This window comes from Myxocyprinus asiaticus, chromosome 21 (assembly GCF_019703515.2).
Source record: "Myxocyprinus asiaticus isolate MX2 ecotype Aquarium Trade chromosome 21, UBuf_Myxa_2, whole genome shotgun sequence".
NCBI classification, from domain to species: domain Eukaryota; kingdom Metazoa; phylum Chordata; class Actinopteri; order Cypriniformes; family Catostomidae; genus Myxocyprinus; species Myxocyprinus asiaticus.
The window spans coordinates 4,334,604-4,362,076 of record NC_059364.1 but is presented as its reverse complement, the minus strand read 5'-3'; the positions used below and the strand labels follow the sequence as shown (position 1 = coordinate 4,362,076).

Here is a 27,473-nt window from a genome sequence, read left to right as displayed (position 1 = left end):
GGGTCATATTTCACCCCCAAAAAAAAGAAACAAAAAAATTCTGCTATATATATATATATACACTGGCAGCGAAATGTTTGGAATAATGTACAGATTTAGCTCTTATGGAAAAAAATAATTCTTTCCTAAGATGGAAATAAATGCATTTTGACAGGAAAAGAACTATATAATGGTGTCAAATTTAAGCATTTTAAAAATGTGTGATTAATTGCAATTAAAAATTTTATTTTACTGACAGCACTAATATATACAGGTGCATCTCAATAAATTAGAATGTCGTGGAAAGTTCATTTATTTCAGTAATTCAACTCAAATTGTGAAACTCGTGTATTAAATAAATTCAATGCACACAGACTGAAGTAGTTTAAGTCTTTGGTTCTTTTAATTGTGATGATTTTGGCTCACATTTAACAAAAACCCACCAATTCACTATCTCAAAAAATTAGAATACAACATAAGACCAATAAAAAAAACATTTTTAGTGAATTGTTGGCCTTCCGGAAAGTATGTTAATTTACTGTATATGTACTCAATACTTGGTAGGGGCTCATTTTGCTTTAATTACTGCCTCAATTTGGCGTGGCATGGAGGTGATCAGTTTGTGGCACTGCTGAGGTGTTATGGAAGCCCAGGTTTCTTTGACAGTGGCCTTCAGCTCATCTGCATTTTTTGGTCTCTTGTTTCTCATTTTCCTCTTGACAATACCCCATAGATTCTCTATGGGGTTCTGGTCTGGTGAGTTTGCTGGCCAGTCAAGCACACCAACACCATGGTCATTTAACCAACTTTTGGTGCTTTTGGCAGTGTGGGCAGGTGCCAAATCCTGCTGGAAAATGAAATCAGCATCTTTAAAATGCTGGTCAGCAGAAGGAAGCATGAAGTGCTCCAAAATTTCTTGGTAAACGGGTGCAGTGACTTTGGTTTTCAAAAAACACAATGGACCAACACCAGCAGATGACATTGCACCCCAAATCATCACAGACTGTGGAAACTTAACACTGGACTTCAAGCAACTTGGGCTATGAGCTTCTCCACCCTTCCTCCAGACTCTAGGACCTTGGTTTCCAAATGAAATACAAAACTTGCTCTCATCTGAAAAGAGGACTTTGGACCACTGGGCAACAGTCCAGTTCTTCTTCTCCTTAGCCCAGGTAAGAAGCCTCTGACGTTGTCTTTGGTTCAGGAGTGGCTTAACAAGAGGAATACGACAACTGTAGCCAAATTCCTTGACATGTCTGTGTGTGGTGGCTCTTGATGCCTTGACCCCAGCCTCAGTCCATTCCTTGTGAAGTTCACCCAAATTCTTGAATCGATTTTACTTGACAATCATAAGGCTGCGGTTCTCTCGGTTGGTTGTGCATCTTTTTCTTCCACACTTTTTCCTTCCACTCAACTTTCTGTTAACATGCTTGGATACAGCACTCTATGAACAGCCAGCTTCTTTGGCAATGAATGTTTGTGGCTTACCCTCCTTGTGAATTGTGTCAATGATTGTCTTCTGGACAACTGTCAGATCAGCAGTCTTCCCCATGATTGTGTAGCCTAGTGAACCAAACTGAGAGACCATTTTGAAGGCTCAGGAAACCTTTGCAGGTGTTTTGAGCTGATTAGCTGATTGGCATGTCACCATATTCTAATTTTTTGAGATAGTGAATTGGTGGGTTTTTGTTAAATGTGAGCCAAAATCATCACAATTAAAAGAACCAAAGACTTAAACTACTTCAGTCTGTGTGCATTGAATTTATTTAATACACGAGTTTCACAATTTGAGTTGAATTACTGAAATAAATGAACTTTTCCACGACATTCTAATTTATTGAGATGCACCTGTATATATATAGTGTATATATAAGTATATATACAATTATATTATAATTGTATTATATTATTAAAATATACTATATGTTTTGCTTAAATAAAGATAAAAAAATACTCTTTCATTTCTGTATGTGAAAAAATAATGATATATTATTTAATTAGTAGTGTATTTATACATCATGGTAGTATTTGTTTTAATGTCTTTAATTTATGCTTATTTAATTTGAAAAAATAATAAAATAAAAAATACGATAATTATTTTACTGTACAGTGTTCCCAAACTTTTTGACCAGTGAATTGTCATTGCTTTTCCATGACCTTTCCAGTTGTATGAGATTACTGGATAAAGATTTTACAGATTTCCTAATGAATCATTCAATCAATTTGTGAATCAATTTGACCGATCCATTGAAAACCCCCCTCGATAAATTAAGAACCGACTCAAAAGAATGATTTTTTCTGAACGAAGTCAAACATCACAATGGCTTGAGAGCAATATTTAGCCAATTAATTATTTCAGAGCAGATAACAACTAGAAAAATTATAATTCACTATAAAATTTCAATGACTTTTAAGATTTTATATTTCCATTACTTTTTCAGGCCTGGAAAACACAATTTTAAAATGTAATTTTTAAAACTCCTAAATGACCATAAAAACCCTGAATGTAAAGTAATTAAAAGACTATAATGTACTAGCCGACAGGAATGAGAATCTAATGAGAATCACATATAAACATGAACGCTTGGTTTTGAAGCAATTACACAAAAACATGCTTTGAATTACAATTTATGGTACATATGCACTGAAATGCAATAAGGTAATGAATAAAATCTGCTCATGACTCAGCTCAGCGATTAAAGGAAATGCTTGACTACAAACAAAAGCGGTCCAGATCATTTACGAACCAGACTGCGGGACCTTCTTAAGAGAGAGCTAATGAATGACGTCAGTATATACGGTGAGAGCCAATCGTGTGTCCACACCCACTGTGACTCAACCCTGATGACGCAAATGAACTGAAAAGAGCCGCTGAACAGAACCCCAGTTAAACAAGAGGAGAAGAGTGTTTGAAGCAGAACACCAGAGGCTTTACCCAGGAAGAAGCAGTTTCCCATGAAGCCTCAGGTCAGCGGCGCAATCTTCTGACAGACAGTTCTTCTCAAACCACGTCTAGAGACAAACAGAACACAGGATGTTTACTTAACTGCCAGTATTATTATCTAAGACAGGACACAAATACTAGAGGGTGCTGCTGTGCAAATCTTTACAGCAGTGGTTCTCATCTGGTTGGTCGCAAACAAAAAATGGGTTGCAAACATTGGTATTGGCTTATAAAAGCAGACATAGGACAATAGGAACAGCCAATGATTAGGGCCAATTATTTCCTGTCAAAAGGGGGGCGAAAAACACATCGGACAATAAGCATACAACTCGTTATGGAATCACTTTGAAGTGGCTGACAATGACGGCAGAGTTGAAATTTGTAAACTTAGCACTACTAGAATTTCACGAGGTGGAACTACCTTTAAAGCTTTTAACAACTCATTTGATTACTCACCTTAAAACTCAACACAGCAAGGATTATGACAAGTTTGTTCTTTGTTCTTTTGATCTAAAATGAAGGCTGTTTCAGCTAAAAAGGGACAAGCTTCATCATCTGAATTCAGTTCATGTAAGTTAAGAACATTCCAACTTAATGTGAGCCAGACAGGAGGCTGATCAGAATTCAGTTTATGTGTGTTAATAATGTGCTTTTTGTTTCAGCGTTTTGTTTATTACTGAGACCAGTTACTCTGAAACATAGAAGATGAGTAAAGAGAATAAAGTTATATTAAGTTGTGCAATTCGGGGGGCCTGGGTAGCTCAGCGAGTATTGACGCTGACTACCACCCCTGGAGTCGTGAGTTCGAATCCAGCCAGGTCTCCTAAGCAACCAAATTGGCCCGGTTGCTAGGGAGGGTAGAGTAACATGGGGTAACCTCCTCGTGGTCGCGATTAGTGGTTCTCGCTCTCAATGAGGCGTGTGGCAAGTTGTGTGTGGATCGCGGAGAATAGCATGAGCCTCCACATGCTGTGAGTCTCCGCAGTGTCATGCACGGCAAGCCACGTAACGAGATGTGCGGGCTGACTATCTCAGAAGCAGAGGCAACTGAGACTCGTCCTCCACCACCTGGATTGAGTTGAGTAACCACCACGAGGACCTAGTAAGCAGTGGGAATTGGGCATGCCAAATTGAGGAGAAAAGGGGATAAAAAATAAATTAAAAAAAGTTGTGCAATTTGTTATTAGTGATTTGAAATAAGGTAGAATTTAAATCAGAACCACAAAACTATCGGTATAGTACATGTTGTTCTAAATAATCAGATATCGTATCGGCACATTTTTTTTATTATCGGTGCATACCTAGTTAGGATAGCAAAATAAATAGGCTTATCAACTTTTAAAAAGGAGGAGAAAACACTTCCCATATCTTTTGTTGTTGATGTCAAACTCTACTGTATTTTGCTGCAAATTCATGTGTCGCTTTGTAGAAGCTAGCCAAACTAAGTAGATGCCAATGTAGACAAGTTTTCTGATGTCATCAAAAATCATGCACAAAGTACACAATATAAAATAACATATGACCTAAACTAAATTAAATACGGGTTCATGGGAATATCACAACTCTGCTGTTGTTTATGCATTTACAAACATTTTAATGCCCTGTCGTGTTAATAATATTGTTGGGTCCATGCAGTTTATGTATGATTACAAGAACATTCTGTTTGCTCTTGTACAATAACAATTTTGGTAAAATATGTGTCCAAAACTATTGGAGAACCATTGTTTTACAAACTCCATTGAACACTCAACAGGAAATTTTTCTGATTGGCCTTCAAAGCCCTAGTATTTGAGTAGTGGTTTCAAGATTAATAAACAAGAAAGTGCTGTGTGTTTGAGTTGGACTGATTTTGACATTGACACCTTTGCTTTAGCGTGACAGACAAACTACGCATGGTGGGCATGGTTACTAATAGCCTCAGATTCCATCGTAATGGATCCTTGACATGCTGAAAGATACCAACCCCACATTTCCTGAAGCTAAGAGTGAAAAACATGTGGCCTAACATGAGTGTGGGTTATGAAGTTTATAAATTCATCCATCTTTCACATTCCACTCACAAAAAGTCAACAGTCATTATTGAGTGGTGACTAAACCACAGGAAAGGGTCATTTCTGGCACTAATAACTGCTTGCAAGATGCCAAAGGATAACTAGAACAAGGTGAGGAGTATTAGAATCATTTAGTATAACAAGTCATGAGAAAAGAGATTCAAATATTAAAAACAGCCAAAAGACAATATATTAGAATGTGGAATAATGCTTTAAAAGGCCATGTATCACAGAGAGTCCTAACTAGACCTGACATGGTTTCCAGAGGCAAGTAATTTTTCTGGCTTCACTGAAAGCAAAAATGCTGTGGGACACGACACAATCACAGCTAATCCATACATATTTGATTTTAAAACACAGTTTTGATGAGTGGAAATTTAAGCTTCTGATTTTTCACTGTAGGCGTGGCGACCCAGTGCGACACAACGTAAATTGAAATCAAATGTTTGACAAAATGTCCTCTTGCTTTTCATGGTCGCAGCTGGTTAGGACACAAACTATGATTTACATGGAAGAGATTGCACCTTTCTTGCATTGTGCCTGGTTAGGACACAGTGTCTTGTAAAGTTTGAAGCCCCTTAGAGGACAATGGTGGGGAATTTATTTTAGAAATAGTTTTGCATGTCCTTGCAATAGTTTGCATTTCTTTGCAATTATTTTGGGTTCCCTCGCAATGTCTTTATACAAGGTTAACCAAGGTTTAAACAGTAACTATAGTTCAACTGTGGTATTTGTAGTAAAACCATGACCTCAAAATTACCATGGTTTTACTACAGAACTACTGTAGTAAAACCATGGTAAATTTTGAGATTATGGTGTAACTATAGTTCAACTGTGGTATTTGTAGTAAAACCATAACCTCAAAATTACCATGGTTTTACTACAGTAACTATAGTTCAACTGTGGTATATGTAGTAAAACCATAACCTCCAAATTACCATGGTTTTACTACAGTAACTAGAGTTCAACTGTGGTATTTGTAGTAAAACCATAACCTCCAAATTACCATGGTTTTACTACAGTAACTAGAGTTCAACTGTGGTATTTGTAGTAAAACCATAACCACAAAATGACCATGGATTTACTACAGTAACTATAGTTCATCTGTAGTATTTGTAGTAAAACCATAACCACAAAATTACCATGGATTTACTACAGTAACTATAGTTCATCTGTAGTATTTGTAGTAAAACCATAACCACAAAATTACCATGGTTTTACTACAGTAACTAGAGTTCAACTGTGGTATTTGTAGTAAAACCATAACCACAAAATGACCATGGATTTACTACAGTAACTATAGTTCATCTGTAGTATTTGTAGTAAAACCATAACCAATAAAATTACCATGGTTTTACTACAGTAACTATAGTTCAACTGTGGTATTTGTAGTAAAACCATAACCTCCAAATTACCATGGTTTTACTACAGTAACTATAGTTCAACTGTGGTATTTGTAGTAAAACCATAACCTCCAAATTACCATGGTTTTACTACAGTAACTATAGTTCAACTGTGGTATTTGTAGTAAAACCATAACCTCCAAATTACCATGGTTTTACTACAGTAACTACAGTTCAACTGTGGTATTTGTAGTAACACCATAACCTCCAAATTACCATGGTTTTACTACAGTAACTATAGTTCAACTGTGGTATTTGTAGTAAAACCATAACCTCCAAATTACCATGGTTTTACTACAGTAACTATAGTTCAACTGTGGTATTTGTAGTAAAACCATAACCACAAATTTACCATGGTTTTACTACAGTAACTATAGTTCAACTGTGGTATTTGTAGTAAAACCATAACCTCAAAATGACCATGGTTTTACTACAGTAACTACAGTTCAACTGTGGTATTTGTAGTAAAACCATGACCTCCAAATTACCATGGTTTTACTACAGTAACTATAGTTCAACTGTGGTATTTGTAGTAAAACCATAACCTCCAAATTACCATGGTTTTACTACAGTAAGCACATTTTAACCATGTTATTTGTGGTAAAACCATAGTAATAATACAGGAAAACCAAAACTATGGTAACAAAAATCACAATCATTCTAAAAAAAAAAAAAACGGTTAGTTTTTCTATAGTAATTTCTGGTTCATGTTTTTGAAACCATGGTTCTTACCACAAAAAATGGTTACTGCAGGTTTACTATAGTGAAACCAATGTACATTTTTGAAAGGGCATGTTTTTTTATGTGTTTGTTTTTTGTTGCAACCATGATTTTTTAAAATCATACTTTACCACAAATTAACCATAATTACAGTAAAACTGTAGTAACCATGCCTTTTTTTTTGCCAGAATGATTATGATTTTTATTACCTTATTTATGATTTTCTTGTATTATTATTGTTTTACTTTGAATATCATGATTAAAATATGGTTACATTTTTGTGGTTATGGTTTTACAACTAATATTACAGTTGAACTAGCTATAGTTACTGTAGTAAAACTAGCTACTGTATATTTTGTGGTTACTATGGTTTTACTAGAAATACCATAGTTCAACTATTGTCACTGAAGTAAATAATGGTTAAATTACGAAAAGAATGGATAAAGGTAAGAGTGACCATAAAATAACTGCGAGGGAATGCAAAACGTATTGCAAGGGAACGTAATTTTTTCGTGTGTTTGAGGGAACGCAAAACTATTTCAGAGAATAGATTCCCTCCCTGTCCTCTAATGGGCTCTGTACAAAACAGTGTTGTTTAATGATTTTTTTTTTCCATTTTTTTTGGCTCAGTCTTTTTGGAAATATGAATATTAAAATGTCCCACAGTAGAAGTCAATATGGAATGAAAAATTGTGGTCTGAGATCAGGCTCATGTATAATTCCTAAAGCTTATCCTTGCCTTCGGTACTGTTTTTTTTTGGTCTGTATTTAAAACTGATTGTTTAGGTGGAGTGAAAACAGGGATTCAAACCTCATTCCTTGCTGCAATCTTCTCTCCTTTCTTCCATCGCAGAACAGGGGTCAGAGAGGGGAGATCGTGGTCCTGATGTCCATCTAGAATGTGTTTTCCTAAACTGTAGGCTGCCTCAAACATGATGGCTGCAAAGACATCCTTCACCTCTTTCTGTGACAACAAACACAAAAAATGGGAAAATGCATTTCAATATATTTTGAAGTCAACATGAAATGACATTCGTTACCCATTTTACATCCATATTGGACATATTTCCAAGTGAAACAAGATAGTCAACAAGACAAATTGTGGGATAAGACTTACGCCAAATATCTACTAATCTTTCAAACTAAAAGGGCAAACTGATTTCATGAATGCCCCATATGACAGGTAGCTCACCCAATTGATTAACTGGCTTTGAACAGGCTAAAATCGCATTTGTGGTGAAAAGCTTTATAAGCGAGGCTCTTTGCAAATCTTCACAAAGCTCTATTGGCTCTCGACCTGCTGAGTCAAGTGAACTGTGTACCATTTAAGAGCCACCAAGGTCTATCAGAGGAACATTTGGAAAAAGTCAGCTGGCATTGCTCTGCCCCAACACACTTCATCCTCCCTAATTTTGGCAATATAGACTGCAGCCCAATGAGTGTTTTATTTGGCACACGACTTGGAAACGAACGACTGAACAGGATCAAACCTCGACATGTTTGTTAGAGGTCATTAGGGAGGGAGGAACGTGGGAAAAGTAGACCTCTCTGGTGCCCTCACGCTCCTCTTGTCTATTAAACATCACTCAACCCTTTGAAGAGGTTTAATGGCTTTCATCTCATTGTCTTGTGTCACCAGGATAGAAAAGCAAAGTATCTCATTGGCAACTTTGTGTCTGTTTGCTTATCGGTACTGTCTGCCAGTGTACTGTCAAGACCTGTGGGCAAACATCAAGTCTTTTCCATTGGCCAATGAGCAAATGTCACTGTTATACCTCTCTGCAAGGGCATTGGTTTTGTTTTTCAGATGATCAGTCACACTGTGAATTTTGCAAAAGAGCATCTAAAGTTTTTCTGCTGAAATCAGTGTATACTTAAGAAATTCAAATCACAGCCCGAGTGGCCGAAGCTGGAAGTGCTGTTGAACAAATGGGCAGGTGTTAGCTCCAGTTTCCGGGAGAGTTGCTTTTAGTTGTCATTGATGTAATACAGTCAACAGGAATGCATATTTTATTAGATCTATGCCTAAACCCTGAAATGTAATTCTAAAGCAAAAATGCAACCTCCAAATCACGCTCATTATTATTTATGTGAATGTGGTTACTTCCTGGTTTCAATAGGAACAGAACCCGTGTCTCTGAGGTTGCTCAGTAGCGATGGAGGGAATGGTGAACACATCTGTACTGATGCAAAAAATGTCTGATGGGGGGGGGGGGTTGTCAGTAATTCAGCTTAATGGGGTTGATTTCACAGTACATCAACTGTCAAAAGCAACATGTCGAATTTCCGTGATGATGATGATGATGTGGTTTTTACATTGGTAGGGACATTTTTAAATCAAACTATACAGATTACACCATGTTTTCACCTGTGTTAATGGTAGGGCTGTGTCGATACAATCCAATATTGATATATCTTGATACTTTTTCTCACGATATTGTTTTGATACTTTGGATCCATGTATCTATATTTTTAATCAACTATTCGTGGACATCATTGTCGGAGGCACGTGGATACAAAAACGGATAGGAGTGGATACAGGATGCCCGGGACAGAGAGGTGTGGCTTTGAGTGGGGTGACCAGGCCACCCCCTGGCTCCACCCCTGCCCCAAAGACGTGATTCATGCATTCTATTGGTCATTGAATAATGTCTCTTTTCTGTCCTTTACAGTCAGTCGTTGAAAAATAACAAATTAAACATTTAATTCTAAGCATGGACACTGTAACACCATTCGAACCAAAACACTGTCGAAATCCCTACCGCTGGTCTTAAAGAGACAGTACAGCTTTAAGACTTGTTCTACATATCAATGTAAATACTTACAGTACAAATTAGGCATGTGGAATGCAATACTTTATATACAGTATTATATTGCACATGCCTAATTTGTACTATGCAATTTCAAGACATATTTTTTGATGGAATACATGGACTTTAAATGTGAATAAAATGCTAAAGAACTAATGATAAAATAAAACTTGTAAAATGTATATTTCTGTAATTTACCAAGTTAGAAGGTCCCCTGTATAATTAATAACAGCATTAGCAGAAAGAGAATTTCTTTCATACTTTATGTGATTTTGCTCATTATATTGGACATTATAACTGAAATATACCCAAACGAATTAGAAATGTAAAGCTTGTAAATCGGAATCGAATCATGATATCATGATGTAATTGAATCGTGATGTGTGTATCGCAATACGTGTCATATTATGAGGTGGCTGGCGATACCCAGCCCTGTTTTATGGCCTACAAAGTGTAATAGCCTGTTAGTGTTGATTAGTTGTTCTTGTTTAGAGACTTTTTAAATACAGTGGGGTCCAAAGGTCTGAGACCACACTGAAAATCTGGACTTTTTTTTAATGTTGGAAATAACCAGATTGTTTTAGGATTTTGAACTTTTTTTACATTAAAAGTTATAATGTAAAATGAAGAAGACAAGTTTAAGATTCTGCATTATTTCTAAGTCACCAATTAAAAAATGTAAGCAAAACTTGTGACATTGTAAATGCTAACTTATGTGTACAAAAGGCAAGATTTTCTTGATTTCATTGAAGCACACAAGATGCTCTTTGGAACATTCTCTAATCACACTGGGATATCAAAGATCATCAGGTTTTGCACAAACTTGTTAATTTTGTGTCACCTTGAGTGCATACTGATATTAAAGCAAAACAGGAATAACAAATATCTAGAAAATCTGGATTTCATGTAAATATTTCACTCATATTGTAATGCATATAATATCACTGGTATAGAAAATGATATATTAAATTAAAAAATGTCAAATGGAAGCATATTTATTAATAGCCTCAGACATTTGGTGACACATCCCTAGCATCTATACCCACATCTTTACCAATGTCTATGTCTCTTTTTCTTTCTTTCTCTGTTTCCCTTAGTTTTATCACATTATTTCCGTTTGTCCACCCACCCATCCCCTTCCTCAGCAGTGCAGAAACAAAGTAATGTTTTAACACATCACAATACACAGATAGTGTACATCCTGTCATAGTGGCCAGCCGACCTGTACCATCACATGCTGATGCAGGAAAAATAGGTGTGGTGGCTGAATGCACAGACATTAGACAAGCCCCACATAAACAATGAACCTCAAATGGGGCATACTTGTTTATTACAGAAGATTAAGACAACATTATAAATGAGTGAACATGTTGGCCTTTTGAAAACAACAAAAACAAAAATTATAGCCAACCAGGTAAAATGACAACTTTAAGACCAAGTAGAAGTCTCCGCCAACTGCTAGAGTCAGCAATGGATTTAATGAACAAGTAAACGTCGTGTCTAGATGGTAACCCTCATACTGTGGAACTCTCACTAGTTTCACCCTAACCAAGAGTTTCCTTGGGTTACCATCTAAACATTACTATGTACTAAGTGGTAAGTAGTAAACATACCATAACTAGGTCATACTTACGGTTTCCCTTTCAGCAAATCAGTTAGGACTAGACTAGGACAGTTAGGAACGTCAAGTAATTAATATTCAAGAGCAAAGCTGATGTTTTATATTGTATCCTCATACCTTTCAGATTTTACGCTCCTACACAAGCCAGATTTAAACTCTCGTCACCCGTATGAGCACCTTTGAGCTAACCACAATGCCAAATGAACATTTTAATTTGAAAATTCACTTCTGTGCTAACATCTGTACTACTCTAGCTACTCTTGGAACTTGGCAGTGTGATACTGCAGATATTGTTGGCTTTTTTATGACAAATTGCTTGTGACTGTCTTCATTTGTAAGTCGCTTTGGATACAAGAGTCTGCTAAATGACTAAATGTAAACGTAAATGAAGATTTGATGTGCTACAAAAGCTGTTCATGCAGTCATGATATTTGATAATGCTTTTTGTTAAAGCTTTAGGTGTATAAGGGTGTTTCTTCAACTTTGGGCAATATCATGTCCCAGAGGTTGATTTTTTTTCTCTCTCCCCTTTTCTCCCCAATTTGGCATGCCCAATTCCCAATGTGCTCTAAGTCCTCATGGTGGCGTCGTGACTTGCCTCAATCCAGGTGGCGGAGGACGAATCTCAGTTGCCGGCACATCTGAGACCGTCAATCCACGCATCTTATCACATGGCTTGTTGACCGCGTTACCGCGGAGACGTAGCACGTGTGGAGGCCCACGCTATTCTCCGCAGCATCCACGTATAACTCACCACGTGCCCCACCGAGAACGAGAACCACACATTTTAGCGACCACAAGGAGGTTACCCCATGTGACTCTTCCCTTCCTAGCAACCGGGCCAATTTGGTTGCTTAGGAGACCTGGCTGGAGTCACTCAGCACACCCTGGATTCAAACTCGTGACTCCAGGGGTGGTAGTCAGCGTCAATACTCGCTGAGCTACCCAGGCCCCCTCGAGGTTGATTTTTAATAAAATGAACAAATTTGAACTTTCTTTATTCAAATGCCTTTTATTTATAGATTTTATTATTTTAGTCTTGTCCCAGACCCAGACAGGGTCAGAAAATCTCAATATGTATTATGTGAAAATTATTTCTATTTGGTGTGGTGGCTTCATTTCCACCACACCAATTTTTTTTTGCCCCTAATAAAGTTTTTCCAAAAGTTAGTATACTTGTTAACCAAGTGGACAAAAGTGTCAGTGAAGAGCATGCTTAAGAGGAAACAGGAGACAAGTGATGTTTAAAGAAAAAAAAAGAAAATTCAAGGTAAATATCACGTTTTATTGGGCGTCATTTCCAATCAAGCTGTAATTTTGCCAAATTGTGCAAAAGTGGAAAATATTATTTATTGTGTGTATTTAGAGTGTATATATAAAATATCAACTATGCAATTAGCCTTAGCAAGAAAAAGGAGTTATTTCTGCCACAGAATTCTATTAAACACAATACAGAATTGGAGACTTGATGGAAATTACATTGTGGGAGGAATTTTCATGATTTAAAAAAAAAAAAAAAAAAAAAAAAAAAAGGACGAAAATGTCATACATCTCCTGTAATGCAAGTACATACAGTACACTGTTGGACATTGCTTGAACACAAATTAAAAAAAAGTCCAGAGTGATAAAAGTGCTCAAAGTTGAACAGACACACATCAGTAAAATTGGTGCATCCAAAAGCAAAGCTTATGTTACAAAAAGCTTAACCATTTAGTGGCCTGAACCCTGGTTAAAACCCCTACATTCATCAGCTGAGAGCCCCACACTTTGACGTTCAGAGATGGAGGTTTTGTTACAGTAATATCCCTGAGTTTTATAATGAACAAAATAATGCTCAGTCTGTAGGATAAGGAGCTGGTGCTCTCAACAGTCCCAGCTGTTATTAAAGCAGTGTGTATCAAATGGGCCCTGTGATCTGTCCTGCCAATTACCCCCACCCAGGGGAGCACTAAAGATTAGGGGAAAACTTCACGAGCAGTCTACGCACCATTTTCATTGGGACACATGTGAATTGAGCAGCATGAATGACCTCTTGTTCCCCAATAAAACAAGATTTAGTGTGTACCAACTTCATTTACGATAATCAACATTCTAAAAATAATAACCAGACAAAAAATAAACATTCCAGTAGTGATATTTAAGTGGAGTTAAGAAACTTTTTTTTTAAACAGTTCAAGTTATCAGGGCTAATCAGAGCCTCCTTAGTCTTCCGGAAGTAAATATCCTATTTATTTTTTCCTAAGGAGACTTGATTTTAAACAATAACTTATAAACCTTTAAAGACAGACCTACCGTGACATCTGAGGTTGTTAATTAATGGTATATGCTTCTGTTGACGCCATCAATCCATGTTATTTAACATGTTTTTGAAACAAGGTGAACAACTACAACCCATGAATCCTGAAGAGAAATGATCCACCAAAGCTCAGCAAAAGAGCTCTGCAGCGACCGCCCACTCCCTTGATAATCACTGTGAATTACACAAACGATTCGGTTTCCCTACACTCTCAAACTACTTATATATTTATATATATCTGGATATTCTGCAATCAAATTAAAATGTATTATTTCTATATTTACCGTATAATCAACAACTAAATTAAATAACAATTAAATCAATAGTTTTATATATTTATATCATTTTTAATTCGATTATTTCATAAGCAATGCTTCATGAGATTGTAGTTTGTTCCCTCATTAAAGACATTAAGTACGCAGTCTTATGTTTTTTTTCAAATACTTTTTTGCTTCAAATCAAAGTTTATAGTGTTGTGATTCACCTCAGAGCTGGTTAGTTCGGTTCATGGCTTTCCCTAGCTAAAATTTGGCAAATAACAATTTTCAAGCTAATTCACAAGTGCACTATAGATTATTTCTGCTTTAAAGTGCACCTCCAAAGCAAATACTTCTGAATTAAGTCCTTATTAAGTGTCCTGCATGCAATTTGTAAAACCAAAATACTTAAGCCAAAATAAAACAAATGAACAATGGACGACCTGGCTAAAGCACATGCTTCTGCTGTGGATAAGCGTAACCAAATACCCCTATACGAATTATATTATTTATACATACATGGTGCCTAAAAAGTATTTCATTAATTTGCATAAAGCAAACCCACAAAGCTCGATTCATTAGCTTCATATTAGTTGAGTATAAGTTCTGTTGTACACAATATTTTTATATTTTTGACATAAAGCACATATCAGGGTCAGATATTAAGGGGTGTTTCGGGCAAAATGACACCAAAAGTGACAAAAATGCCCCCCAAAATGTATAATGCCACTGCTATGAATTCTAAAAAAAATTTTAGTTCTAAATATTCTATTTCAGTCCTAGTACTATGTACTGTCACATAACATGAGTGGATGTTAATTGATATTTAAGGGTAAAAGGTAATAAAATTCTCACATTGAGAATTTGTATCAATGAATTTATTACATTTAAGCATTTGACGTAAACGAATGAGACAATTTATGTTTTATATGGTTAAAAAAATACCAAAAGAAAGGTAAAAAAATGCCCCTGAAAATCAAATCCTGGAGGAGAATATAAATAGGGGCCCATTAATGTAAAAGTTAATTTCTGACTCTTTGTTGAATGTTGCAACCCCATATGAGCAATTTCTCCCATTAATTTAAAGCCACTCCTACTGTACTATGACTGTAGTAGCAGTCTTAGCAAGCTTCCCAGTCTAGTAAAATTGCCACTGTAAACCAGAAAACCACATTGAGAAGACACAACAAGAATCTCTTTCACATGAGGAAGTAGTACAGATCATATCTGAGCCTTGGCCTGGGCTTTTATTATAGCCTCATATTACTAATGATCCCTGTTGCCCACACTGGATCCTACTTCCTCCTTTCCTAGCCCTCCAACTCCATCCTTTGCTCCACTATAAACTCCTGTATTTATAGAACAATGGAGAACATGCCTCAGGACCCACTGACGTTAATGGCCCCTTGCTTTTAAATGGGTGGGTGGTATCTGAGCGGACCCTAAACAACTGCTTCTTACATGCCATTGACATACATCAGTGAGCTCAAGCCAAGCAGGTCAGTTGCCATAGAGCTTCATTGTGTGAGTTACATGGCTGAAGTGTTGTCTGTTTCCTTACATAGTTTTCCATTTAGCACAGTAAAGGCTTTCACGGAAAGACACAGGACCCCACAAGTGAAATCGCAAATCATATTAGCCATTTTTCAACATCAATAAAACTAAAGTGTCATATGAAATGCTCACACTTTAGTTTACAGTGTTACTGTGCATTTACTTAAGTTAGTTCAATCAACTCTACAACGTACTTCAAATAATACCATCAAATTACAACCTGTAATGTTAAAAAAAAAAAAAACATGGTAAACTACCATGGTACTTTTTTTTATTTGATGGACTCTGAGAAAGAAATTTATTTCTTAGAGAACTATTCATTTTAGATGTAATTTGACGTTGTCATATTGCATCCTTGAGGAAAAGTATGATTAAAAATCCTCTATAGCCATGAAATTGGGATTCAGTGTCTAATTTACAAAGGGTTGGAGCATGTCCATTACCATACTAACCAGAGCAATAATCCCTCAGATGAAGATCATTGAGTCTGACCTCATCCTTTTGAACATGGAGTGGTGAGAAATAGTGCTGATGGAGTGATAACTGCCTGTGAAGACCCGGCTTGGAGTTTTAATCTATTGTCTGTCTATTTGTCTGTCTGTCTATCTATCTATTAATCTATCCTCCATCCATCCATCCATCCTCCATCCATCTAGACATGCATCAATCCATCATCCATCCATCATCCATCATTCCATCCATATATCCATCCATCCATCCATCCATCCAATAATCTAGATATGCATCTATCCATCCATCCAAGTCTTCATCCATGTCCCCATCCATGTATCCATCCATCCATCCATCTAGACATGCATATATCCATCAACCATCCATCCATCCATCTATACATCCATACATCCATCTATCTAGACATGCATCTATCCATCATCCATCCATCCATCTAGACATGTATCTATCCATCATCCATCCATCCATCCATCCATCTAGACATGCATTTATACACCATCCATCCATCCATCAATACATGCATCCTTCCATCCATACATATTTCAATCCATCCACCCATCCACCCTCTCACCCACCCATCCATTCATCATTCCATCTATCCATCTAGACATGCATATATCCATCATCCATCCATCCATCCATCCATCCATCCATCATCCAATCCATCCATCCATCTATATATCCATCCATCCATCCATCCATCCATCCATCCAATAATCTAGATATGCATCTATCCATCCAAGTCTCCATCCATGTCCCCATCCATGTATCCATCCATCCATCCATCTAGACATGCATATATCCATCAACCATCCATCCATCCATCTATACATCCATACATCCATCTATCTAGACATGCATCTATCCATCATCCATCCATCTATTTAGACATGCATCTATCCATCATCCATCCATCCATCTAGACATGCATTTATCCACCATCCATCCATCCATCTATCAATACATGCATCCTTCCATCCATACATATTTCATCCATCCACCCATCCACCCACCCACTCACCCACCCATCCATTCATCATTCCATCTATCCATCTAGACATGCATCTATCCATCATCCATCCATCCATCCATCCATCATCCAATCCATCCATCTATCTAGACATGCATCTATCCACCAACCATCCATCCATCCATCTATCTAGACATGTATATATCTATATAAACATGCATCTATCCATCATCCATCCATCCATCCATCCATACATACAAATATCATTCCATCCATCCATCCATCTTGCCTAGCTGTAAATGGGTCTTGAATTGGCAGTTTTTCAGATCAGTGCCTTGGTTTTTGGTTTTTATGCACCATATATGTATCAGTCCATATATGGTTTTCTAAAAAAAAAAAAAAAAAAAATAGAGTCTGAGAATCTAAGATTGTGACATCAAGAATGCAATTAGTATTCCACAGTTTAATTTCTTCAGTTGTATGCCAAAATGAGAAGACTTACAGCACCACAGACTTTGATAAAGCAAACTTGTCAGTTTATCTTTAAGATAAGCAGGCGGCTCAACTCAACTCCTTTCAGCTCTTCAGGGAAGCCAAAAAGAATGATGTCATCTGAGCAGGCAGCGATTGTGATTGGCTATGAGGTTCTGAGCTTCATGTGCTCACATAGCTCTCGCCAGACTGTTCCAAGAGTTATTAAACACACGCACACACACTGCACAAACCAGGGCTTTGTTGAGATCAGGACCCCAAAGTTAAACTCACACATCCTGCTATTAATTTATGCTTGCACTGTAGGATTCCCTTTTAAGGGCAGATGTATATATAACGTGTATTTAGAGTTATTTCAGCAGCGCATGAACTCTTACAAAAATATTAAAACATTATTAGTAGTGTTTGGTATGGCAAACATCACTATTGCTATTGTTCAAACTTTCAGGGGTTAGGGATTTCAACAAACCATAATCACTTACATTTTGTGCTACGAACATGAATGACACCTGAAAACATGCGGCTTGTTAAAGAGAGGTGTGCTATTACTTTTCAAACTTTTTGATGCCAAGAACTCCCAAATACAATGATCCCCTTGTGAGGGACCCCTTCATAAAATATAAAGACATATTTATTCTGTGTAGGAAAAATAGTCCGATATTAAAAAGACATGTTATTATCAAAATGAAATAACTTGTGTTCATATTGTCAGTGCACTACAGCCAAAACAATATTAAAATATTAAGTTGACAGTGTAACTTTTTTCTACCCACTATTAGAGTATGATAAATACATAAACTTTTAGAAAAAGTAGAAACATTTTCAACTCAATTCAAATTTATTTGTAAAGCACTGATTTCAGACCAGTCTTTAGAAAGTAGAATGAAATGGTAAAAATATCAACTTTCCATATATGTTAACTTTTTTACCTTTTATTCTATAGACATTTTCCCTGAACCCTCTAGCACTCCAGTTTGAAAGCCCTGCCACTAAAATATTCTTCTAAAAATTAAAAAATCACTTTGCTTTAAATCAGCCAAAGTTGGTGAAACTTGGCCAAGTTGCTTAGGCTAAAATTTAACCCAGGTAAAGGCTGGGGGACCAGGCTAGTACAGTACTAACTTTCCTGTTGAAAACAACTTTCTATGTGGTTTAGGATGTTTTTTCAGCAGTTTATTCATGCTATCCACGCTAAAACATAACTATGATCAGAGGTTATCATGTAACCGGTATTTGCAACAGCAATTTTGGTCCTACAAGTAAGGTTTAAATACTGTATATCCTGTGTAAAAGCCCTCCTATATTTCATGCATTCTCACAAGATCCATTAGAATATGATCTCCCCCTTGACACTCCAGCAAGGCTGAGCTACAGTACAAAAACATCAACTCCACTAGTCCTAATGCTATCTTAGAAAAACAAACTTTCAATACAACAGCAGCCCATATGGACCCAATAATAAAAAAACGTCCTGAAAATGAATAACTGTGATGAAGAACACAAGTCATGCAATGTATTTGCATGCTGTTTGTGTTTGCAAATGTGATAAACAAATGTAAGTGTCAGAATAAACAGAATTAGATGTTAAATGGTCATAAACGACACCCGCCAATCGGGATCCAGGTGGCATTGTTTGGGATAGATCAATTAGCCTATACAAATTAAATATGAAAGATTAATTAATATCATGACAACAAGATCTCTGGGCCCGAACAGGTAAAGCTACGTTTGATTCCTGCATAAAACGTCTGTGATCATACAGAAAGAACCCAACGTGAACTGTGGAAAGCATGAGCATGCAGTTATTTCTCAGATCTTCTTCCAAAGTCCGTGAGCTCGTCTGAAACTGATAATAAACTACAGACACTCGTTCCTAAACTGTTAGTCCATGTACAGAGATGCCTCATTTCATAAACATATCAAACTAGCAGCTATGTAACAGCTCAAAACCATGCCAAAACAAAAAAGAAACCTGACGATGCCACACTGAAAATAATTGTACTGCAAGAATTGTATTGTGTAATGTCTGAAGCCCATTTAAAGACCCCATGAAACAGTTTGACAAACTCATTCTTTATTGTGCTGAAGTATTTCCTTTTAAAACAGAAAGTTGGGGTGTGGACATATCTTGTCCTTTCTTTTAAGTAACTAATAGCTTTTAAGACATACAGCCAAACTATCTTTTGCACTTGCTAGTCAGAGGCAGTGATATTAGGGAAGTGATATTAGATATTATTCTAGAGAGCATTTTATTGGACTGACTGCAATAATCCTCAAAATTTTTTAGCCATTTCCTTGAAAGTGAAACACTGTAAACTTTAAATAGGTATATCTTTTCAATGTCTATTTTGTCACATTTTAAAAGTACACTAGTATATAGCGGACATCAAAGCAAATAAACAGTGACTAAAAGCCACAGAATTTCAAATTTGCTTTTGGTGGCAACAACCTCAATGCTTCTCTCTAATGTAAGATGCAAATCCAACTGATCTCATGAAAAATACGAGACAGTGGTGACATTTTTGCAAAAATGATATTTAGTGGTTCATTACACTTATCGTGGCAGTTACATAGTGAAACTAAAAGCAAGTTACATGTCCTCCAAAACAGATGAGATCAGTACTCGTAGCCTGATCATTTGCATTTCAAGTGCAACGCTCTATCAGTTGAGCTACTGCACACCCAAACAAGCTTGGAAATGCAGTTGGTTATGTAATGCCAAACTTAACATGTATCACCTTACAAGTCATTGCTGTTGTATCGCCTCTAGTGTTCATTTTACCAGGAAACTGCAGTGATTTGTACGACGAGCCACATACAAATAGCTTTGCAAAAATGTAGGTATAGTAATTTGATTCTATGAGACCATGTTTCACATTTAGAATTTAGAATCTTCTCTGAACGTATATTCACTGATACTTTATTAGGAACACCTACTTATTCATGCGATTATCTAATCAGCCAATCGTGTGGCAGCAGTGCAATGCATAAAATCATGCAGATACTGGTCAGGAGCTTCAGTTATTGTTCACATCAACCATCAGAATGGGGAAAAAATGTGATGTCAGTGATTTCAACAATGACACGATTGTTGGTGCCAGATGGGCTGGTTTCAGTATTTCTGTAACTGCTGATCTCCTGGGATTTTCACACACAACAGACTCTAGAATTTACTCCAAATGGTGCCAAAAACCAAAAACATCCAGTGAGCAGCAGTTCTGTGGACGGGAACATCTTGCTAATGAAAGAGGTCAATGGAGAATGGCCGGACTGGTTTGAGCTGACAGAAAGGCTACAGTAACTCAGATAACCTCTCTGTACAATTGTAGAGAGCAGAATGGCATCTCAGAATGTACAACACGTTGAACCTTGAGGCGGATACGCCACAACAGCAGAAGTCTACGTCGGGTTCCACTTCTGTCATCCAAGAACAGAAAACTGAGGCTGCAGTGGGCACAAGCTCAACAAAACTGGACAGTTGAAGACTGGAAAAAGGTAGCCTGGTCTGATGAATCATGGTTTCAGCTGAGGCACACAGATGGTAGGGTCAGGATTTGGTGCCATGGACCCAACATGCCTTTGTTTGTGGTGTAATGGTGTGGGGAATGTTTTCTTGGCACACTTTGGACCCGTTAATTCCAATCAATCATTGCTTGAATGCCACAGCCTATTTGAGTATTGTTGCTGACCATGTGCATCCCATCATTGTCACAATTTACCCATCTTCTAATGGCTACTTCCAGCATGATAATGCACCATGTCACATAGCAAAAGTTGTCTTAAACTGGTTTCATGAACATGACATTAAGTTCACTGTTCTTCAGTGGCCTTCCCAGTCAGCAGATCTGAATCCAATAGAACACTTTTGGGATGTGTAGAACGGGACATTCGCAGCATTAACGAGCAGCTGACAAATCTGCAGAAATTGCATGACGCAATCATGCCAACTTGGACCAGAAACTCAAAGGAATGTTTCCAACATCTTGTGGAATCTATGCCAAGAAGAATTGAGGCTGTTCTGAGAACAAAGGGAGGCCCTATCCAGTTTTAGTGTAGTGTTCCTTTTAAAGTGCTCAGTGAGTGTATATTCACCAAAAATACCACAATATGACCTATATATTTAGCCTGAAAGCTCACCTTTTACCCCTAATATTGCAGTCTTCAAGAAACATTGGTCTCACAAAAAAATAACATCACCTAGTTTCACAATACAAGTGTCAGGTGACTTTTGTTACACATTAGCTCTGTTCCAAACCTAGTGAGGTGCCTTGCAGTCTACTGCCTAAATACTGTAGACAGCTACCTTCTAAGGACGCATCTTAATTGAAAACCAGAAACCATTTTTTTCTAAAAACAACAACATATTTAACTTGTAATTTATATTGTAATTTATAACTTTAATATAATCTTTATGCAAAATATAATTACTTATGTTTGTATTTTCTTACGTTCGTTATATAAGACTTTTTATGTACTTAATATATTTAATATTTATTGATTTATACAATAAATACAATATATTTAATATGGGGAATGTGCTTAATTGTCATGAAAATAATGTAAAAAAAATGCTAAATTTGTGGAATATATAATTCCTTATTATTTTTCCCCCCCATTTACACCGATGAGCCAAAAAATTATGACCACCTGCCTAATGTGCTGCTGGTCCTCTGCGTGCCGCCAAAACAGTGCCGACCTGCCAAGGCATGGACTCTACAAGAACCCTGAAGGTGTCCTGTGGTATCTGGCACCAAGACATTAACAGCAGATCCTTCAAGTCCAGTAAGTTGCGAGGTGGAGCCACCGTGGATCGGACTTGTTGATCCAGCACATCCCGCAGATGCTGAATTGAATTGAGATCTGGGGAATTTGGAGGCCAGTGCAACACCTTAAACTCTTCATCATGTTCCTCAAACCATTCTCTAACAATGTGTGCAGTGTGGCAGAAAGATTATCCTGCTGAAAGAGGCCATTGCCATCAGGGAATACCATTGCCCCGAAGGGGTGTACCTGGGCTGCAACAACGTTTAGGTAGGTGGCATGTGACAAATTGACATCCACATGAATGGCCAGACCCAAGGTTTCCCAGCAGAACATTCCCCAGAGCATCACATCACATTTTCTGTGCCATAGTAGACCTTCTGTCAGTTCAGACCAGACAGGATAGCCTTCATTGCCCTTGCACATCGATGAGATTTGGGTGCCCAATGCCCTATCGGTGGTTTGTGTTTTGCCTCTCCTCGGACCACTGTCAGTAGGTACTCACCACTGCTGAATGGGAGCACCCCCCAAGCTGTTTCAGAAATGCTCTGACCCAGTCGTCTGGCCATAACAATTTGGCCCTTGTCAAAGTCGCTCAGGTTTTTACTCCTTTTCGCTCAGCCCATTTCTCCTGCCTTCCACATGTTGACTATGAGAACTGATTGTTCGCTTACTATCTAATCTACCCAAACCTTGACATGTGGCCTTGTTAGGAGATGATCAACGTTATTCGCTTCACCTGTGAGTGATCATTATGTTTTGGGTTCATCAGTGTATTTTAGGGTGAAATACGACCTGGACTTGTTCTCGACAGATTTTGTGATATTCATCCTTAGAGCTTTTCACAAATCAAACATTTGTTATTCCAGCGAGAACAAAGCATTCATAAATGGCTTACAAAAGCGGCTCTGCCAATATACACACACTCTCTTAACACTTGACCAAAAATTTAACTGCTTGGATATCTTTCCACGGTGCAAAACATACACAGGTATTTAGCAGTACATCCAGCGTTGTTGTTTCATTTGGAGGAGGAACAAATCTCTATGCCCTTGAAATGTACAAGAATCATCTGTTGACATCAATGGGATATGCCCTTAACTTTTACTCGCTCTGTGAGCAGGTGGGTCATATAAAGCACTGAGATTAGGGTGAACAAAATCCTTTACTCTTGCTGCTCATTCCTAAAATTTTGACCCAGTCCCCCCCAATCACCCACTCAGAGCGGTCACCTTTGTGAAGGCCTGGGCAGCAGTATGCACCTGGGAAACACTCTGTCTTGAAGAGTGGATTGGGATCAGTTCCTTTTATGGAAGTGGCTTTGGTTTGGCTCTTATAATGTAATGTGAGTTGGGGTTGCTGGGGAGATATGGCTTCAATCACTGTGTTATTCCCTCAAATCCAGGCCAAAACAGTTCATGATGTAAATTATTAAACAAGAAATAAAGTATTTTAGAGGCTGACCTCCAGCTTTTACAGTCTTCCATGACTGTGCAAGGTATCTGATCTTATCGCTAGGTTTAATGAAAATGGTTATCTAAAATACATTCATCAAAACTGACATGGCATTCCGTCTAAAATAATATTTATTTTTGCTGTTGCCAGAGATGTGATGTTTCCTTTTACAACACAGGAACAAAAACAACAAAAGGGTTTCCAGGACTTCCCTTTGTTGAGAGAGTTTTAAGGCAGTACGCTACATTAAGTGCACTACGCGTCCATTTGTGCTAGTACTGCAAATGAAACAGCATACATTTGTTTGAGTACCAGTGAGTATGTATCAAATTATGTATCATCATGTACCATTGTATATGGGTGTTACTTCAACTTCGGGCACTTTCACTTTAACTTTTTATATATATAAATTCATAGCCGTGCGCTTACTTGAAAAATAATTGCACACATTAGAACGACCGTCAACCAATCTCAATCAAGCATTCATCAGAGCCGTGGTATAGTGATGTTTGAAGAAAACAAAGACAAATCAAAGTAAATGCAACTTGTGAGCAAAATATATTTCCAATCAAACGTAATTTTGCCAAATTAGTCCACATCCACACTAATCTGTTTTCATTTTGAAAACGTTTCATTTCCGTAAGGTCATCATTTTCGAAAGTGTGCGGTAACAATAAGCGTTTTCAAAGGTTTTTGCTGAAAGAAAATGGAAGCGGTTCTAGTGTGGATGGGAGGAGTAAACGTTGCAAAATCAATGAGTTTTCAAACAAAAAACGAATTAATGTGGAAGTGACTGTGACGACGAGTGTGTCCTCACCGCCCGGCCCCTCCCTCCTCCTCGTCACAGTGAGCTTATGAAAGAAAGTGAAAATATTTTTTTATATTTTTTATTTTATATTGTGTGTTTTTAGACACATACAATTTTAGCTGTAAAATTAGCCTTAGCAAGACAAAGAAGTGTGCCATTTTATTTCAAAATGATTAAAAATGTCATTTCAATCAGTATCATTTCCAGCACAGAATTCTAATAAACACAATACAGAATTTGAGATATTCTGGAAATTACACTGTGGTGGGAATTTTCATGACTTTCAGAAAAAAATTACAATGACACAAATCTTCCGTGATGCATGCACATACACTGTTGGACAACAATAAAACTAGTTAGTGGTTAAAAAACGTAAAAGAAACACTCCTTTAGAGTAAGTAAATCACCTGAAATATCATAATAACTGAGAGAATTCAGCTGTCCAGTGAAATGTTTTATTGATACAACATGCTCTTTGCACCAGAAAGAGAAGTTATATCTCTCTGTATGATCCTGCTAAAGCAGCTCGTTGAAAGACGTTTACATCCTGGTCACTCAGGATGACAGCGACAGATACTTCCTCTGTCTGATGACATCACAGCTCATAAAGCTGGCCCACTTTTACTGTGCAGCTATTCTGGGTCTATTGTTCTCCTAACGTAGAACTGCAGCCTGGATACAACCTCTAAATCTACTGCGTGTGAGCTGAGTGACGCTTTAGTGCTTTCAAAATAAATTGTGATATGTGTATATGTGACTGTGACATTATACCACAAGCTATTAAAAGAAATCATTTGCAAAGTGAGCCAATATAAGCCAAGTTATATGTCAGGGAGTAGAGGAAGATAAATGTCCACTTTTAGAATTAATTCAGCTTCCACGACCAAGACATTTTATGTCTACTTTCCCTGACCTAAACAGGCACTTGGCTACTTCATATGAAATTTTCTTCTTAACGTCTCCTGGAATGGTCGCATTTTGTCCAAACAGAGTGTTTCCGAGTTCTTTCCATGACATTTATTGTCGACATTGTGGGTTTTTTGCATTTTAAAATTTTTCCGTCACCATGTTTTATAAATAGGCGCTGGAGTCGTGAGCGAGTTAAATGGGAGACAGCTGGACATGATTACCTTCCTGCCGTGTGGATTCATTGTATCAGCTTTCTTGGCCAGGGGTAAATGAAGCCTATGGAATGGCACTGGGGGAATTGCAACGTTATGCGTGACTATTATAGGCGGCAACACAAAGCCTGCAGTATGGCAGGCAGCCTAGTCCTCTCTGTCACTGGGTCAGTACTATGAATACCATTAAATCAGTGCTGCTGTCTATGTGTGTGCATGAGAAATAGTATACTGTGACACCTAGCTCTGTTCCAAAACCTAGTGAGCTGCTTACCCTAAATCAGCCGAAGGTGGTTAGCTGGTCTCCCAGTCTGGCCAAGCTGGTTATGCTGGTCTATTTTGATGGTTTTAGAGGGGTTTTGGTCACGTGTCATCTGGTCAGGTTGGAAGACCAGCTGGCTGACCAGCTAAACAAGCTAAAACCAGCTTGGCCAAGCTGGGAAACCATAAGCTCTGAAGGGTGTTTGTAAAGATTTCCTGTTTCAGTGGCATACTCGACAAAAAAACAAGGAGGGTGTTTTGTATCATTGTGAAGAAAACTTTTCAATTTTTTAATGATATAGATTATGATAAATTCGGAGACTCTAAGCCTAAGAAACTGCTGAAAAAAAAAAAAAAAAAACCTTTTCTGATCTGAAAATGTAATTTATCCTAGTGTACACAAACATTTCCAAACAAATAAAACATAATAATTGTACATAAGAGCTAATTACACATGCAAATACAACAAATATTAAAGGTTTGCTCTCTCTCCAGAACATGCAGACATGAGTAACGAGATCTCATTCAGTTCCATTCTGTGTCATTTGAGTCATCATTAAAACTGTGTCATGTACTTGGCGCCATCTGTGAACAATCCTCTCTGTCCATATTTGGATGACTTTCACCTCTGGTTGCAGCGATCTGAATCCTAATACAATTGGTTTAATGTTCCATGAAGCCGGACAACGTACTACATCATTTCCGATAAAGTCACCTGATCCAGGAAAGCTAACATGCTTTTAGCCAGATAGCACAATATTTGCTGTGTGCACATTGTGCTTCGTGTGGATTATCTAATGATCTATGCATCCGATTATGTTGTGTGGGCTCGTTTAAAAGATAATCACCTCCTCTAAGTAATGGTATGTGATATTTTATGTTCTGTTTATTTTTCTGTTTATTAAAGTTATAAGTGAAAACGGGTCAAATAAGCAACACCTTTTTACATGTAACATGTATATCAAAGACATATACTTAGCTATTACTGGCTATATTTTTGTCTGTGGGTAAAACACATATACTGGTTGTACTCTACTCTTTGAGAACTTTCCAATGACATATGACACATGGCTATTTGATCAGTTTGATGTTTTTACCGATTACAATCATTTGTGCAGTGCAATTTTTATTTTTAAATAAATTATCAAACGGAACACTTCTGATATGTCTGCAAATTTCAAAGGACTTGTTCAGTTTTTGGTCATAATGCCTACATGCATTGTAAAGTACAGATTCTAAGCTTACAAATTATACCTATTTTGTGTTGGTCAAGACTCGTTAGTAATATTTTGATTAAAAAAAATAAATTCTCGTGAGCTTAAAGGGTAAAGTAAAGACCAACAAACCACCTTAGGCTGATTTAATCTGTCTTTTTATAGCAGGATACCAAGACAGCATTATTAGGTGTTAAAAGATTATGCTTCTAAGACACATCATTTTGGGGCAAATTGTAAAGCAGCATTACAAGTATCCTTCGCAAATTACACAATTAACAAAAA

General features: G+C 37.3%; 1 protein-coding gene across 2 annotated transcripts in view; it reads right to left on the bottom strand.

Annotated features, from left to right (window-relative positions):
* Positions 1–27,473, bottom strand: part of LOC127411922 (integrin alpha-9-like) — a 137,925-nt gene that overhangs the window by 42,700 nt on the left and 67,752 nt on the right. For both annotated transcript variants that reach the window (XM_051647831.1, XM_051647832.1), the window contains exons 16-17: positions 7,909–8,061; positions 2,915–2,991 (exon numbers count right to left, since the gene is read on the bottom strand). In XM_051647831.1, coding sequence (XP_051503791.1) covers positions 2,915–2,991; positions 7,909–8,061 — 230 coding nt within the window. The remainder of the gene's footprint in view (positions 1–2,914; positions 2,992–7,908; positions 8,062–27,473) is intronic.